The 17,880-nt window shown below is 42.9% G+C and overlaps 3 protein-coding genes across 3 annotated transcripts; 1 reads left to right on the top strand and 2 right to left on the bottom strand.

The window, feature by feature from the left end:
- Positions 1–685: 685 nt before the first annotated feature.
- LOC134098547 (tubulin alpha-8 chain-like) lies at positions 686–4,583 on the bottom strand. Its single transcript, XM_062551619.1, has 4 exons — positions 4,444–4,583; positions 3,780–3,999; positions 3,560–3,708; positions 686–1,721 (listed from the first exon to the last, which is right to left on the bottom strand). Exons 1-4 carry the CDS (start codon positions 4,444–4,446, stop codon positions 744–746), a joined length of 1,350 nt encoding a protein of 449 aa, XP_062407603.1. The 5' UTR covers positions 4,447–4,583; the 3' UTR covers positions 686–743.
- A 2,589-nt stretch (positions 4,584–7,172) lies between these two features.
- Positions 7,173–9,217, bottom strand: LOC134098543 (tubulin alpha-8 chain-like). The gene is made up of 4 exons (XM_062551616.1): positions 9,160–9,217; positions 8,835–9,054; positions 8,588–8,736; positions 7,173–8,212 (listed from the first exon to the last, which is right to left on the bottom strand). Exons 1-4 carry the CDS (start codon positions 9,160–9,162, stop codon positions 7,235–7,237), a joined length of 1,350 nt encoding a protein of 449 aa, XP_062407600.1. The 5' UTR covers positions 9,163–9,217; the 3' UTR covers positions 7,173–7,234.
- A 3,132-nt stretch (positions 9,218–12,349) lies between these two features.
- slc35a1 (solute carrier family 35 member A1) lies at positions 12,350–16,996 on the top strand. Its single transcript, XM_062551617.1, has 8 exons — positions 12,350–12,535; positions 12,961–13,138; positions 13,280–13,439; positions 13,656–13,808; positions 13,995–14,061; positions 14,186–14,362; positions 15,671–15,805; positions 16,075–16,996. Exons 1-8 carry the CDS (start codon positions 12,526–12,528, stop codon positions 16,206–16,208), a joined length of 1,014 nt encoding a protein of 337 aa, XP_062407601.1. The 5' UTR covers positions 12,350–12,525; the 3' UTR covers positions 16,209–16,996.
- The last annotated feature ends 884 nt before the right edge of the window (positions 16,997–17,880 follow it).

Here is a 17,880-nt window from a genome sequence, read left to right as displayed (position 1 = left end):
GATACTGGGATATGGTGAGGTTATTCGTTTTAAGATACTCAGAACAAATCGTATCAGTCTGGCATCTCTCAGAGCAGTTGACTAGTTGACCATCAGTAGAGACCCTGTAGAGCATGTGTTGCTCCTGAGACAATATTATAGTGGAATTCTTAAATCTCTTCCTTGAGGTTTAAAGGTACTATGCCGTTTCGGGTGTTTCTGGAGATTATAGAGTTCCCCTAGTGTTATTTATATTTTACTCGGCTGTTATGAATAGCCTTCTCATGGCTTGTTTGCCTGTACACAATGACAAAATACTCCAATTTCTGATTTTTCATATTTCCAGCCAAGAATACATATGGGTGTTCTAAAGTTAAAAACATCCAAATTGTTATGAAAACGTATTTGGGGTGTCAGATTCCCGGTGTTAAAGGAGAAATCCAGGGTGTCCTCATACATCTCCATTTTGAGGTCACCAACTACCATCGATATGGAAAGCAAAAAAAAAAGTTTTACTTCAAGGTGCTACAGTCAGCAAATAATGCATCTACAGCACTACACTCTGGGAGCATCTAAATGGGAGCTCTGACATGCCCAAAGAATGTAGCCTACGGTCATAGCTGCACAAAAGTCACTTATGCTTGATTTTGCAATATAGGGGTTTCTGTATTACTTCAGGAGGATAAAGATTCAGACAAGCCATACATTTGCAATACAAACATTTATTAGTTAAACTGACGCACAAATACATAATCTTATACACTTTAGTACTCTTCTTCCTCCTCTTCATCATCCTCAGCTGAGTCTGCCCCAACTTCCTCATAGTCCTTCTCCAAGGCAGCCATGTCTTCTCTGGCCTCACTGAACTCCCCCTCTTCCATGCCCTCACCCACATACCAGTGCACAAAGGCCCGCTTGGCGTACATCAGGTCAAACTTATGGTCCAGGCGAGCCCAGGCCTCGGCGATGGCAGTGGTGTTGCTCAGCATACACACAGCCCTCTGCACCTTGGCCAAGTCACCACCTGGCACAACCGTTGGCGGCTGGTAGTTGATGCCCACCTTGAAGCCGGTGGGGCACCAGTCCACAAACTGGATGCTTCGGCGAGCTTTGATGGCAGCGATGGCGCCGTTGACATCTTTGGGAACCACATCTCCGCGGTACAACACACAGCAGGCCATGTACTTACCACGCCTTGGGTCACACTTCACCATCTGATTAGATGGCTCAAAACAAGCATTTGTGATCTCTGGCACGGAGAGCTGCTCGTGGTAAGCCTTTTCCGCAGAGATTATTGGAGAGTAGGTGACCAGGGGGAAGTGAATGCGAGGGTAGGGAACAAGGTTGGTCTGGAACTCCGTGAGATCCACATTCAGAGCCCCATCAAAGCGTAGAGATGCCGTTATCGACGAGACAATCTGGGCGACAAGACGATTCAGATTGGTGTAGGAGGGACGCTCAACGTCAAGGTTGCGCTTGCAAATATCAAAAATGGCTTCATTGTCCACCATGAAGGCGCAGTCAGAGTGCTCTAGAGTGGTGTGAGTAGTGAGGATGGAGTTGTAGGGCTCCACTACAGCAGTAGACACCTGGGGAGCAGGGTAGACCGAGAACTCCAGCTTGGACTTCTTGCCGTAGTCCACAGACAGACGCTCCATCAGCAGGGAGGTGAAGCCAGAGCCAGTGCCTCCTCCGAAGCTGTGGAAGATGAGGAATCCCTGAAGACCTGAGCACTGATCAGTCTGAAACAAAATACAAATTCACTGGTCACATACTGCACCATAAATTGGTAATGCAATAACCCCCCTAGAGATAATGTAAACAAAGGGCAAGTATTGCAGCAGGTTTTCTGCAACACACTTGACAGCAATCACACACAAACCTCTTTATGATTCTCAAACAAACCTACCCCGTAGACATCATGAATAGGCCTAAACTGAAGGACCAACTCTAAAAGTGGTCTGAGAATCACCAAAAACATTAACACTGAAAAAACTAAATGCAAGGGAATACACTACTCAAAAAATAAAGGGAACACTAGTTCATTAGAGTATAGCATCATAACCGTCACACTTATGGGATATTGATCTGGCCAGTTATGTAACTGAGGTGGTTGTGAATCAGGTTGACCTGCTTTGATTTCAACGGAATTCACTACAGGTATACTAGAGGGCCAAATGTGAGACGACCCCCATAGCAGAAATGCCTTTACAGGTGGTGGCAACTGGTAATTTTGCCATCTTCATCCTTCTTGACTGATTTCTCACTAGTTTTGCATTCAGATAGGGTCAGTGTTACTACTGGTAGCATAAGCCAGTATCTGGAGCCTACAGAGGTTGCACAGGGTAGTAGTCCAACTCCTCCAGAATGGCACACCAATACTTTCCATTACTAAAAAGATTGCCGTGTCTCCCACTGCAGCCTCAAGAGGATGGAAGAGATTCCAGGAGACAGGCAGTTGTTACAGGAGAGCAGGGCAGAGTGGTAGATCCTTAAGAAGGTCCTTAATCCAGTAGCAGGACCAGTATCTGCTCCTTTGTGCAAGGTGGAGCCCTGCTAGAGCCTTACAGAATGACCTCTAGCAGGTCACTGGCGAGTGTCTCTGGCCACACTGTCAGAAACAGACTTCATGAAGGTGGCCTGAGGGCCTCTAGAGGGACCTGTGCTCACTGCCCAGCACCGTGGAGCTCAATTGGAATTTGCCATAGAATGCAATATTGGCAGGCCTAACACTAGTGCCCTGTGCTTTTCACAGATGAGAGCAGGTTCACCCTGAGCACATGTTACAGACATGAAAGGGTCTGGATGACCGGTTTGGTGGTGAGTCAGTAATGGTCTGGGGAGGCATACCCTTGGAGGGATGCACAGAACAGGGCAGGGAACACAGGTCCCTCCAGAGGCCATCGGGCCCTCAGGTCACCCTCGTGAAGTCTGTTTCTGACAATGTGGTCTGAGACATTCACACCAGCGGCCTGCTGGAGGTCATTCTGTAGGGCTCTAGCAAAGCTCCTACTGTTCCTCCTTGCACAAAGGAGCAGATACTGGTCCTGCTACTGGGTTAAGGACCTTCTACCACTCTGCCCTGCTCTCCTAGAACAACTGCATGTCTCCTGGAATCTCTTCTGTGCTCTTGAGACTGCAGTGGGAGACATAGCAATCTTTTTGGCAATGGAAAGTATTGGTTTGCCATTCTGGAGGAGTTGGACTACCCCGTGCAACCTCTGTAGGCTCCAGATACTGGCTTATGTTACCAGTAATAACACGGACCCTATCCAAATGCAAAACTAGTGAAAAATCAGTCTAGAAGAATGAAGATAGAAAAATTATCAGTTGCCACCACCTGTAAAGCGATTCCTGTTTTGGGGGTCGTCTCACAGTTGGCCCTCTAGTACACCTGTAGCAAATTCCAAATTCCTGATTCACAACCACCTCAGTTACATAACTGGCCAGATCAATATCCCACAAGTGTGACTGACTTGATGCTATACTCCTATGAACCAGTGTTCCCTTTATTTTTTTAGCAGTGTACATTTCACCAATCTCAAATGTTGAGCAAGGAACAGTTGATCTGGTCACCTACCATTTTACGAATTCTGTCCAGAACCGGATCCACAATTTCCTTTCCAATGGTGTAGTGACCACGAGCGTAGTTGTTGGCTGCATCTTCTTTACCACTAATCAACTGCTCCGGATGGTAAAGCTGACGATAGGACCCATTACGGATCTCATCTGTCAGGAAATATCAAGTAAGCCTTTTACAAACCCACATTTTAATATAGCATTTACAAGACATTACTCACCTATAACTGATGGCTCCAAGTCAACAAATATTGACCTAGGAACATATTTTCCAGGACCAGTCTCACTGAAAAATGTGCCAAAGGAGGAGTCCAGTAGAGTTTTGCCATTATCAGCGGCAGTTCCATCTGGGCAGATACCATGTTCCAAGCAGTACAGTTCCCAACACGAGTTTCCAATCTGCACACCAGCTTGGCCAACATGGACAGAAATGCACTCCCTCTGTAAAATGATCAAGAAAATGTATGAAAACCCCCTATAATGAGAAATACCTGGCCAATCATTAAAGTCAAACAGTAAGCCTTGCGAGCAGTGTTGCCAGGTCACGTGAGCAAAAAACAAGCAGCAGGTCCTTGAAACAAGCCCTAAAGAAGCGACCCAAGTAGCATCCCCTCCCCGAACATCTGACGTTACATTTCTAGGGCGGTCATGTTAGAGGAGCCTGTAGTTACCGCGTAGAGTCGACGCAGAGGCATAGATTTAAAATGCCCTTGTGTACGTGTAGACTTTGCCTGGAAACAACAAACACGAAGCAAGCCCAAAAGAAGCGACCACATAAAATACACGCCCCCAAAACCGCAACCCGCAACTTCACCGGAAAACAAGCCCAAGTTGCTTATAATAAGCGGACTCTGGCAACACTGCTTGCGAGTAAGAGGCACTCACCATTATTCAAACAATAATGTAAAAACTGTCCAAACTGCAGGCTCTTCCAAATGCACCTTCACTAAAAAATCAATTAATACTTCCATTAAGCATCTCTTATAAGAAAAGCTCAATAAAGAAATGTGTAAAAAAAAGACATCAGTTCAACCTCTAATCACAACTTACCCGTTACATGAACTCCCACTTCTGGGTCTGTGTGATATAGTGATGGTTGGGAAGAAGGCGGGACTTCCAATTAGCACCTTTTGTCTAATGTCTGATTGGCCTATTACTTTGTGTTTTTTCACTTACCCAATTAGTAATATTAGGCTACATCAGAGCAGTATAAAACAGAGTGGCGACACTCTGGCAACGCTTTCTCCAGGCTATGTCCGTGTTATGGGACTTTTGGAACTATTATTAATAGCCAATCTCTTGGTCAGTAGTAAATGAGTTAACTGATTACAACCTCCAGCATCCAGAAGTACATCCCACCCTCCTGCGATTCAGCCATTCAGTGCAGGTTTTTTGGAACTTTTGATCGTGTGGCGGCAACATCAAAGAGTTTTGCAACTCTCTTTCTATGGCTCTGGGCTACATACCATACCATGCACACCGCATACAGGTCCTTAAGCCAGATTTGTCGGTTTGTTCTGACTTAAACTCTTTACACAACACAACACAGACCACCTTTTCACTGTTTTACTTCAGTTTACAATGCCAAAAATAGTCTTTTGTGTTGAAAGCATTCTCACTTAATTACATAAAGACATGAGACAATGGTTCACTTATTGTGTTATTTAGAGGGAATGCAGAAATCAAGAATATGCTTATCAGTATTTTCAGACCATTGCTGGAGCAAATGCACATAATCAAACGTGCACACAAACACACACACTTACAATTTCAGCAATAAAAAAAGAAGAAAAAAACTACCAAATCAAATAAATCATTATCTTCTAGAGCTGCAATAATAGTAAAAATAAGTGTTTGTGGTTCAGATGCTGTGTTCAGCAGCTATACAGCAAACACAGGTGAAAAATGCATGCCGAGTACAGCAGCTGCAGCCAATAAAGGTGAAAAGAGCATTGAGTTCAGCCGCTGTCTTCAGCCACCTCCACGTCATTGTTGAGGCCTTCAGCTCCACTCTGCACTGACGCCCAGAGGTCTGCTCTTCGATTCCTCTGGTTGGAGCCCATACAAGGACCGAAAGACATTCAAGTGTGAAGAATTATCCAGCAGGACGACACTCCCCCTGGGAAAACATTGGATAATTTCCTGGGTGTGATTATTACTGAGCCGGATATCCCTAGTGGTAGAGAATCAGAGCATTTGGCTGGGGAGCAATAGCCTGGCTAGCACTTACCACTTCTCAAATGAGACATGCAGTGTTTCTCAAAGTCAAGAGCGCATCCTTGATAGAATGCTTTCTTGCGAGTCGGGTGCTAGAGAGACAAGGCTACACACCTTCCCAGTACCCTCCCCAGCCGTCAAGATCACATGCAATGGAACAACCTAGCAAGTTTGGAAGTGCACGTCAACCGTGCACTGTTCCAGGTGCGCGCTTCATTTGAACCGTGGAAATTGTGCTGCTTTTACAGGAGTTCCGACAACTGTGCAGCTGCACTTTCCTCTAAATAAACTTTTTTTGAGTAGCCTACAGTATTTTCACATTCGACTTGGTCTTCACATATCACAATCCGTAGTTTATAATTATGTTAGTGTCAATGGAAAGTTATAGGTAATTGGCAAGGGTAATGGTAACCTTGTTGAACTTGTACAAAGTTCGCATTGGGCGAAGTTCAGAGATAAATTAATCACAAAAGTCTATCATAAGTAACGTATTCATACACATTGACATATGCATTTATGATGAATGCACAATAACTTGATATAAATGCCTGAGCAAATATACGATGATATTAACAAAACATTTCAGAAATCGTATTTAGCCTACATTAACATGCACTGCCTCTTGCATCTACTTTCCATCTCCCTCTCCCTCTTTTTTTTTTTAATCACACCGTCAGATAATTTCTAATTGTCCATACGCAAAGGATTGTGGGTTATTTCTTCACGCCAAGGATCCATCGATGCATCCTCCAAAATTCTCAGAACGAAGGACGGGATTTGAGGACATAACGTCCTTGAAAAAGTGGCTTGGAAGAACCAATCCTTGACTTTGAGAAACACCCATGGTATGCAGTTTCGGGTGTTTCTGGAGATAAGAGTTCCCCTAGTGTTATACATAGATTTTACTCTGCCGTTATAAATAGCCTACTTTTCATGGCTTGTTTGCCTGTACACGATGACAAAATACTCAAAGTTTTAGTCACTGACCATTTTCTCACACATTGAGTTCTAATGGCCAGCCATAGCTCCAGCCCGGAATACATATGGATGTTCTAAAAAACACCCAAATTATGAAAACATATTTGGGGCGTTCAGATTCCCTGTGTAAAGGAGAAATCCAGCATGTCCTCCCATACAGCTCAATTTTGAGGTCACCAACTACCGTCGATACGGAAAGCAAAAAAAAAAAAAAAGTGTTACCTCGAGTTGCTACGGTCAGCAAATAATGGAAACGGGAAGCTACAGCGCTACATTCTGGGACTCTGTGCAGCTATGACAGTAGGCATGTCAAAGGTCACTTGTGCTTGATTTTGCAATATAGGGGTGTCTGGTAATGCACTAGATCGCAGACATTTTTCTGTATTACTTCAGGAGGATTAAGAGTCAGACAAGCCATATAAATTTGCAATACAAACATTTATTAGTTAAACTGATGCACAAATACAGAACCCTATACACTTTAGTACTCTTCTTCCTCCTCTTCATCATCCTCAGCGGAGTCTGCCCCAACTTCCTCATAGTCCTTCTCCAGGGCAGCCATGTCTTCTCTGGCCTCGCTGAACTCCCCCTCTTCCATGCCCTCACCCACATACCAGTGCACAAAGGCCCTCTTGGCGTACATCAGGTCAAACTTATGGTCCAGGCGAGCCCAGGCCTCGGCGATGGCAGTGGTGTTGCTCAGCATACACACAGCCCTCTGCACCTTGGCCAAGTCACCACCTGGCACAACCGTTGGCGGCTGGTAGTTGATGCCCACCTTGAAGCCGGTGGGGCACCAGTCCACAAACTGGATGCTTCGACGGGCTTTGATGGCAGCGATGGCGCCGTTGACGTCTTTGGGGACCACATCTCCGCGGTACAGCACACAGCAGGCCATGTACTTACCACGCCTTGGGTCACACTTCACCATCTGATTAGCTGGCTCAAAACAAGCATTTGTGATCTCAGGCACAGAGAGTTGCTCGTGGTAAGCCTTTTCAGCAGAGATTATTGGGGAGTAGGTGACCAGGGGGAAGTGAATGCGAGGGTAGGGAACAAGGTTGGTCTGGAACTCCGTGAGATCCACATTCAGAGCCCCATCAAAGCGTAGAGATGCAGTTATCGACGAGACAATCTGGGCGACAAGACGATTCAGATTGGTGTAGGAGGGACGCTCAATGTCAAGGTTGCGCTTACAAATATCAAAAATGGCTTCATTGTCCACCATGAAGGAACAGTCAGAGTGCTCTAGAGTGGTGTGGGTGGTCAGGATGGAGTTGTAGGGCTCCACTACAGCAGTAGACACCTGGGGAGCAGGGTAGACCGAGAACTCCAGCTTGGACTTCTTGCCGTAGTCCACAGACAGACGCTCCATCAGCAGGGAGGTGAAGCCAGAGCCAGTGCCTCCTCCGAAGCTGTGGAAGATGAGGAATCCCTGAAGTCCTGAGCACTGATCAGTCTGAGACAAAATACAAATTCACTGGTCATATACTGCACCATAAATTGGTAACTCAATAAACCCTTAGAGATAATGCAAACAAAGGACAAGTGTAGCTGCTGGGACAAACTTTAAAAGCAATCAAACACACCCTCTATTGATTCTTAAACAATCCTACCCCCTTCAAAGGTATAACATCTGTCAAACTTCTCATGCCCACATAAGGTTGCATAATAAAGAGAAATGATAAGCATACACAACCCTCAATGTATAATCACTAGTACAGAATCACTACAGCCATACATGTACCATGTAGCCCCACAAGTACAAATTAGAGGCCTCCACTGAGGGTGGGGGGGTCAAACTGCAGACTAAATGGGGCACAGGAACACCTACCATTTTACGAATTCTGTCCAGAACTGGATCCACGATTTCCTTTCCAATGGTGTAGTGACCACGAGCGTAGTTGTTGGCTGCATCTTCTTTACCACTGACCAACTGTTCTGGGTGGTACAGCTGACGATAGGACCCATTACGGATCTCATCTGTCAAGAAATATCAAGTCAGCTTCACAAACCCAAATCTTCATTTACGTTCACCCAAAAAAACAAATGATTGTTTGAAACGGGACAACATTACCTACCTATAACTGATGGCTCCAAGTCAACAAATATTGACCTAGGAACATACTTCCCAGCACCGGTCTCACTGAAAAATGTGCCAAAGGATGAGTCCAATAGCAGTTTGTCATTTCCAGCGGCAGTTCCATCTGGGCAGATACCATGTTCCAAGCAGTACAGTTCCCAACACGAGTTTCCAATCTGCACACCAGCTTGGCCAACATGGACAGAAATGCACTCCCTCTGTAGAATTATCAAGAAAATGTATGAAAACTCCAATAATGAGAAATACCAGGCCCATCATCCAAGTCAAACAGTAAGCCAGACTTAAAAGTAAGAGGCACTCACCATTCTTGAAATAATAATGTAAAAGGTCTGTCAAAACTGTAGGCCCCACCAAATGCACCTTCAAATAATCAAAACACCTCCATTACGTATCATTCTAAAAAGGACATAGTTAAATCTTTAATGTCACTGACAACTTACCTTATCCATGAACTCCCACCTCAGGGTCTGTGTGATATATAATGATGGTTGGGGAGAAGGTGTGGCTTCCAATTAGCACCTCTTGTCCAATGTCTGATTGGCTGATTGATTTACCTTTTCCAGACTCACTCACCCATTAGGCTACCATGCACAAAGGTTGCACAGGTTTTTTTTAAGCTAAATAGACCTCTGAAGTTCACCTGCAATCTCTGCCCTATAAGGAGATTCTTGAGATTTTTCCTATCAGAAAATAGCATGGAGATTTTGAAGTGTTGCACCTGTTTAACTTCTGCTCTACACACGTCTTCTGCCTTTTAGTGGACACTGTGATCTTCGGTATGTTTAGACAGCACATGTTGAATTTTGCAACCCCACTTGCAATGCAACTTGCCATAGGTAGTTAGCGTTGATTAACATACATATCTCCTCATATGGGCAAAGATGGCAGCTTTGGTTCCTTTTTGTAGGTGAACTTCAGCAGTCTATTTCTAGCTCAGGGTCAGTTTTTTCTGACTTAAACTTGACACACAAAATAACAGAGACCATTTAACTTTACACAGTTTAACTACAGTGCAAGAAACAGTCTCTTGTGTTAAAAGTATTACTAGGCCTACTATAATCAATAATAAAAAACCCCAGAGAGGCCACAGATTCCACTGATTTTAGAACAGCTAAGGGGCGTTGTTAGGCATGAAATATAAATGATGCCTAACAACACCCCTGAATTATTTGACATTTTCTATGATCATTGTACTCTTATTATTGTAGTAAATAGTAAATATATAGTGAATTAGTCTCGCCAAGGCCTCCCAGATCTGTGCAAAATAGCTTAAATAGTCTATGGGCCAGAGGCCCATTTTGCGCAGATTGGTGCCAACTGAGGGCATCCGGCTTTATGTTATTTTCTGATAGCTACATGTATCTATGACTCAAAAATGCATGATTGACATCTGTGAATCACAGCTGAAGCTTATATTATTAGTATTAGTAGAGCAACTCAATATAGTGTTAATGTATGACCAAAGAAAAGGCCTTAAATGTATGCCCATGCATACCTAAATACACAAATGTATTATGCAGGGGCAGAAAAGTCATGACGTGGGTGGGGGGTGTCAAAACCCATGTTACTTCACATCATTAGGGTATATGTTTTCAGCAAATATATGGTTTAGGTGGTTAAATCAGTTTTCCCTAAATGGCTCAGTCCAAAAGGTATTAGCCATGAACCCGGTTTACCTATACCCAAAGTATCATGCATGGGTTCAGAAATCAGGTTAGGGTGGTGGAACTAGTTTGTTCTTAAAGGCACAGGCCCAAATGTATCCTCCATTTACCGCATTTAGTAATACCCAAAGTGTTATGCCTGGGTTCAGAATTCAGGTTTGGGTGGTTGAACTAGTTTTCTCTGAAAGGCACAGACCCCAACGTATCAGCCAACCACCTGATTCAGTCATACCATATATATTACAGTTTTTTACAATAACTTTGCTACTATTTTCAGAACCTTGATGTCATTTTTCACAACACAAAACTCACAACCAATGACATCAAGGTTCTGAAAATAGTAGCAAAGTGATTGTAAAAAACTGATGACACAGCAGAGTAAAGGGGAGGGTGAGAAATGTCAAAACCTCTGTTTAATCACATCCTGAGGGTATATGTTTTTAGAAAATATGTGGCAAATGTTATAGCCCCAAGAGGTATCATGCATGGCAGCATACTGATGAGGAGGGTGAGACATGTCTCATGTCATGTTAGATCCCGTCCTTAGGGCTTAAGCTTTCAGAAAATATATGACTGATGTAGTTGAATCATTTTCCTTCCATGTGACAGACCAAAATGTATTAGATGTACACACCAAAATCCATGTTTGGAATCATAGAGAAACAAAAATAAAACAATAACAAAATTGGTTTGATGCCCTCTCCTGGCATCAACTTGACTGGCTCATGGACTAAAGTATGTGAATCTGATTGTAAGTGTTGAGCATGAAATATATAGGCTAGGTTTGCTGTCAGTTGCTGTCTAATTTTAATTAATGCATCCGGCAACTTTGATGGCAACTTTGATGGCTGCTATACTTCAGAGGCAAGTTTAGGTCTACCATGGACGGATATGATTTTATGGCTTATATTCCAGTATTACATGGGCTACTTACTTCCAGAATCGGCGGTGGGCAGGGCTGTGCAGCACTAGTCTACTACAATGAATAGTATAGACCTCAGCATGAAATGCCTATGCTTCTTGCACTAACTTTTTAAATCCTTCAGCTGGCTGTTATCTTTGAGAGACAACGCAAACAGCAGTGTCAAAAATAGTGTTAGATTTCTGATATCTCTCAGGATATAATTCTACCATCATCATGGTAGCCAGTGTTGGGGAGTAACGCATTACATGTAATTGAGTTACGTAATTTAATTACAAAATAAATGTAACAGTAATATATTACAGTTACTATAGAAAAAATGTAATTCAATTACAGGTACTTTTGATTTTTTTCAAAATTACAATTTGAATTACATCTCAATATTGTCAGCAAAACTTTGCAAATAATAGATAGATAGATAGATAGATTGTATGTAAAAATAACTGTTTCCCTCCACAACCATAGTTTGATAGGGGACCTTCTGACTATATCACGTCTACAGCGCCATCAGCGTAGGCCTACATGCCTGCCTGTAAACGTGTTATGATTATCATTATATTATCCTCGCAAAAAATGTGATGCTAATTCATGTATTAAATGCCCTTGCTGCCTTGTGCGCTTGTACAGAACTGCTCGGCAGCCTGTAGACCAAGGCCGAAATCTTCGCATGGATTATCATTCAAAAAGTAATCAAAAGTAATTAGTTACGTTACTCAGAAAAAGTAATTCAAATAGTTACACTACTATTACATTTTAAACAGAGTAACTTGTAACTGTAACACATTACATTTCTAAAGTAACCTTCCCAACACTGATGGTAGCAGCAGCACCCTTCTGTCTCGTCTTTACTTTCACGGACTTTTAATGCGACGTGTAACCGGAAGTAGACTACAGCTGTGTCTACAGCGGTGTCCCTGCCCCCTGCCCCCATGCATCAAAACCCTCTTTCAGCGCAATGACCATCGTCCTTCTCATTATCAAATTAGTGTAGGTAACGTTAGCAATCCTTGGATATGCGGACAGTCAGTATTGTAGTGTGGACGTAGTTTTCCTTTTCAACACTGTTCAAGAGCACACTAATCATGGCGAACGGTAGGTAAACCTCCAATGATTCAATTCTGGCTAACGTTATGATTATGAAATTTTCATAGGCACTTTGTTTGGTAGATAAACTGCTAATGTAAACTTAAATCTCTGGAAATGTGGTATCGCGACGTAAACTTGACTTACCATCCTGTGTCACCCGGTAGCTTCGTTAAATGTAATGCTACGTTGGCTTTTTGAGTACACATTGTACTTGACCAAATATATGGCTATGGGGCACACTCGCCAGCTAACGTTAGCCGTGTTTACTTGATAGCAGGATGAGCATGTTTAATGAGAGAACGTCTGGGAGACCGCCTTATTAAGCAAATCACTCGTTCATGAAAATGAAGGTACCAAGCAGCTAGAGAATTAGCTAATATGGTCTGACCTACATTTAGTTAATGTTGCTGTCATGTGTCTGTCTCCCCCAGAGCCTGTGAGTGTGCTGTTCAAGTTGTACTGTCTGACAGTGATGACACTGGTGGCAGCAGCTTACACCGTAGCACTGCGATACACCAGGACCGTTTCTTCGGATCTGTATTTCTCTACCACAGCCGTGTGCCTCACGGAGGTCATAAAACTCTTCCTAAGCATAGGCATGCTCGCCAGGTAGGGTGACACTCCTTGCTATAATGTAATAAAGTATGGTTGTGACGTCTGCTAGTTATTTAATGTGTGCAAAGTCACATGGAGACAGAATAATGCACTCTTGTTTGCAGCTGTAATCTCAAATTGTACTTTTTTCCACAGAGAAACGGGAAACTTCGGTAGGTTGAGGAATACAATAGTTGATCATATTATTCGCAGTCCCAAGGAGCTTCTTAAGCTCAGTGTACCGTCTGTGGTCTATGCCATACAGAACAATATGGCCTTCATTGGGTTGAGCAACCTGGATGCAGCCGTGTACCAGGTAAGCATAAGACACCTTTTGTTGGTCACTATCTTCATCATCAACACAGAAATGCCAAATGTGTCCTGATATCTGTGCAGATGATCTAGGGTTGTGCTGGTCCATTACTACATGGCTAAGCATTCTCTGCTGGTATTGTATTAATATCCATTGTGATAATACCACAGACCTTGTGGTTTTTTTCTGTGTTGATAAAACTACCTTTTGTCTCCCAAGGTGACCTACCAGCTGAAGATTCCTTGCACAGCGCTGTGCACGGTCCTGATGCTGAATCGGTCCCTCAGCAGGCTCCAGTGGTTCTCCGTCTTCATGCTGTGTGTGGGAGTAACCCTGGTGCAATGGACGCCAGCTGAAGCCACTAAAGTTCAGGTAGGTCATGGTTCTATCACGGAACCTCAAAAACCAGCCCATATGTCCGTATGGTTTCTCAGAGAGTGGACTGTATTAAGGCAAGGGATCTCTGTAATGTACATTCATTTAATAATAAGCAGCAGTAGTGTTCTTATTATATATTAAATGCTTTATTTATCCCACATGGATTATCTCACTCTTCAGGTGGAGCAGAACCCATTTTTAGGGTTCATGGCCATTGCAGTGGCTGTCCTGTGCTCAGGATTTGCAGGTGGGCAGGGAATTATTGAACACTTTCTCAGACTGTATCTGTACGCTATCTTTACACCTTAAGTATATATTTTTTTAGTCCGCGTTCAGAGTGTCAGAAAGCTAATTGTCTTCTTCTGGAACAGGTGTGTACTTTGAGAAGGTGCTGAAGAGTTCCGACACGTCCCTGTGGGTGAGGAACTTGCAGATGTACCTGTCTGGCATCGCCATCACCCTTGTTGGAGTCTTCATGAATGACGGTCCACAGATCATGGAGAAAGGATTCTTCTTCGGCTACACACCATGGGTGGTCTTTGTAGTCTGTAAGTATCATCAATAGTAGCCTAATCTTCAGTGTTTCATCAAGGTATTACTCAGCAAGCCATGTGAAGTTCCACTTTTTGAAGGTACAGCAGTCAGTGATTGCGCAGTAACTCACATTTGTGTTTATGTTTATACTTAAATTTATTAGCAGATACTTTTGTTCAAAGCTTGGTACAGTATATTTCAACCAAGGACAAGACAAGATATGCCAAAGAGGTAGTTCACCCCCTACCTGCTAAGAAACTCCACGCAGGGTTTCATTTTATTTTGGAGGACAGACTGACCCTACTTTTTATACATTTTATTTTACTGTTTGATTCTAGTTTTTGGAGGCAGGGGGTATCCAAAGTATGTAGGTTAGTGACAAAGCTGGGTAAGTTAACTTGGAGTAAGTGGTAAACCTCCTACAACAAGAGTCCTATGGCATTGTTTTTTTTAGGAGAATGAAGCCATACAGGTCTTCTATTAGGAGGTTTAACAGGTTCGTCACTAAACCACATACTTTGAATATACCCCTGGACTGCCTACAGAGACTGTTTGTTTTGCACAGTGTACTCACAAAATGGGCAGATGGGCAGGTCGTGAGGAGATTATTACTGATTGACAAAAAATGTTATGGGCTTGAAATTTTGTATATCGCTGACTGCACCTTTAACGATTGTATGCTGAAATTATGTGTAGTTTTACCACAGATAGATAAATAGAGTCAAAATCATTGTTTTACTTCAGGGACAAGAATGAAAAAGCATAGGTATACAATGTAACCAAGTAAGTCTATTCATCTACAGTATGAATGAAACCTGTGGGGTGTACTACGAACCTCGATTAGTGGGTTAGCGAGGTATGTTGCGCTCAAAGCCAGGGTATGCTGTCATACGAAATGGATTTGTTTTAGCGTCGCTGTATCACCATGGTATCTTATGCTCGCAACCAAGCCTGGTCGGGAGCAGGTTATGTGCTAAGTTATAGCTCAAATCGTGAAAAACTACCACCCTCTGACCAATCCTACTGACTACAATTATCTTGAAAAACAAAGATATATCATGTGTGAGAATCTGTCATACAGTAGATCTTACTGGTGATCATTTTGAAACTCAAAGGCGCTTTTAACTACCGGTACATGTATGTGTACATGTATGTGTATGTTGTGCATGCAGATATATCACTACTATGGACATGCATACCATACAATATCTGATGACCATCGATTTTTTTTTTTAGTATAGGTTAGAGTAGACTATCTATCACATGCTATCTAATATACTGTACAGTATGTGAACCTGAGGTTTGCTTTTGTTTTTCACCAGTTCTGTCCAGTGTGGGTGGTTTGTACACATCCATTGTGGTGAAGTACACAGACAACATCATGAAGGGTTTCTCTGCAGCGGCTGCCATAGTCCTATCCACCGTGGCCTCAGTGACCCTCTTTGGCCTTCAAATAAGTAAGTCAATCATTAACCATCAGTTTCAGTGGCTCATTACATCTGCTCTTGACTTGACATGGAGAATTCTCCTATAGATCCAATGAGATTGATGAAAATGCAGATGTACCATAACACTGGCACAATGCATCAAATGGCAACATTTATGTAAAAAAAAAAAAAATGTACATAATCCCCATCAAATAAAATAAATTAAGGAAGAACCTGATTGATTATTGTTTATGTTCAGATTTGAAGTAGCTGACTCTCATGCTCCGTTTCTCTTGTAGCTGCCACCTTTGCCGGCGGTACACTGCTGGTGTGCGTGTCCATATATCTGTATGGGTTGCCAAAACAAGACACCAGCAAGGTCATCAAGGGCGACTCAAATAGCGAATCCAAGCAGAAACTGATAACGGTTTGATTCCCGGGATATTTGGGAGAGGGGAGATCCTGTGTGGTATTCGACTGCACTGGTGTCTGGAAAATGCTCTGAAATGGAATCACGGATCCACGGGACAGGATCCCCCCTCCCCCCCCAAGTCATTACAGATGCTGTAAGAAAGTGCCAGATATTCATGATTTGTTGAATGTTAAGGCACATTAAATGTTACCCCCAGTTACAGTTGAAAACCGCTAATCTGCAGATACGTCTTCACATGAGTTAACAGCACATTGTTGGAAAATGTGCTGATATGATATTCTTGGGTCCCTCCTGGCATCTTTTTTAGGCAGGTTTTTACCAGTCAGGCAGCTGTGTAGAGCTGTCTAAGGAAATGACAATCACGTCAAATCTATAGACTGCTCTCGTTCTTGGTGAAGATACAGTTATATCCAAAGATGCAATAACGCATCTGTAGCCGAATTAAAATGTTAAATCATGCTAATTATTTTATAATTTAATTTTTACAGCATTTAAGGAATGTCTTTGTTATTACTAACAAATCATGTGTACTATGTCCAGAAAAGCCAGGATTAATATGTATGACTGGAAAAAGCACTTTTTTTTTTTTTAAATAAATAAATGCCGCCAAGCAGGACTATGTAAGCACCAGACCCAAGGATGCCCAGTTTACAGTTGTTGTTTTTAAAGATGTGAACTTTTGCTCGTCATTCCTATATTGCATTGGCATTGGAGATTGCACTGCTTCATTCAATTCAACAACATGTAATTAAAAGTTTGTCATATAAACACTGACTTTTGGAAACGTGTTTCAGATGTCCATTGCTTGTGTGTGGGTCAAGTCAACCGGTAGTACGACAGGAATGTTGGAAATTGAATGTTCTAAAGAGTTTGGATTATCTCAACATCCCTCTCTGATCCTCGATGCTCGGTCCTTCGGACTATTTATCCCACTTCTCTATAACTAGCACTGGATAGACTATCCCATTGTTGCCGCCCCATCATTCTTTATCTAGATCAGTGAGGACGAGGACCGAGGAAGGAAAGGAGGATGTATAAAGGCCTAAACACACCAACCCGATAATCGACAGTCGGGCAGTCGGGGACTCGAGTCTATTTGGTGTGTCCCGTGCCGAATGAGAGGCACCCATAGAATTTTAGAACCGTACATTGTTGCAGGGCAGAATGTTTGAAACTCCCTTGCTGAAGGGTCAAATGAGGGGGGTAGAGAGCACTAAACAAGCTAAACAAACCACCTCTTCTTCAGATGTGACTAGTACATTTATATTCCCTGCCATGTCACGTTTGTAAGTATCTTTCGGTGTCCTTTGAAGCGGTTCAAAATGACATGCACTTTTATTTTACCAGGGTTCCCACTCTCAAGTCAAATGTAAAATTCCATGACTTTGCCCCAAGAAAGATCAAATTCCCTGACTTTCCATGTCTGGAATAGACTTTCTAAAATTCCTTGACATTCCAGAAATTCCATAACCCGTGGGAATCCTATTTTACAGCCATACTCCAGCTCACACTGTTCAAGTTTGACAGCGCTGATGTGGCAAACAAGTTTCCGCATGCTTCAAGGCTCAAAGAAACACCCACACCAGTACATAGTGATTGCTTTACTGCCTTGAGAGTCAGACCTTGTGGGATCAGTGGTGAGGAATGCTGCTGGTTCATTGCATAACTACTT

The sequence above is a fragment of the Sardina pilchardus genome, chromosome 12 (genome assembly GCF_963854185.1).
Source record: "Sardina pilchardus chromosome 12, fSarPil1.1, whole genome shotgun sequence".
NCBI classification, from domain to species: domain Eukaryota; kingdom Metazoa; phylum Chordata; class Actinopteri; order Clupeiformes; family Clupeidae; genus Sardina; species Sardina pilchardus.
Note: the sequence above shows the minus strand (reverse complement) of the source record. Positions and strands in the feature narration are given on the sequence as shown.

Bases quoted from the DNA above. Each gene is read 5' to 3' on its own strand.
- LOC134098547 (XM_062551619.1), bottom strand. The intron at 3,709-3,779 runs GTGAGTAATGTC...ATTTCCTGACAG, and splicing joins CTTGGAGCCATCAGTTATAG to ATGAGATCCGTAATGGGTCC. The intron at 1,722-3,559 runs GTAGGTGACCAG...ATTTTGTTTCAG, and splicing joins TGGACAGAATTCGTAAAATG to ACTGATCAGTGCTCAGGTCT.
- LOC134098543 (XM_062551616.1), bottom strand. The intron at 8,737-8,834 runs GTAGGTAATGTT...ATTTCTTGACAG, and splicing joins CTTGGAGCCATCAGTTATAG to ATGAGATCCGTAATGGGTCC. The intron at 8,213-8,587 runs GTAGGTGTTCCT...ATTTTGTCTCAG, and splicing joins TGGACAGAATTCGTAAAATG to ACTGATCAGTGCTCAGGACT.
- slc35a1 (XM_062551617.1), top strand. The intron at 13,139-13,279 runs GTAGGGTGACAC...TTTTTTCCACAG, and splicing joins AGCATAGGCATGCTCGCCAG to AGAAACGGGAAACTTCGGTA. The intron at 15,806-16,074 runs GTAAGTCAATCA...TTTCTCTTGTAG, and splicing joins CCTCTTTGGCCTTCAAATAA to CTGCCACCTTTGCCGGCGGT.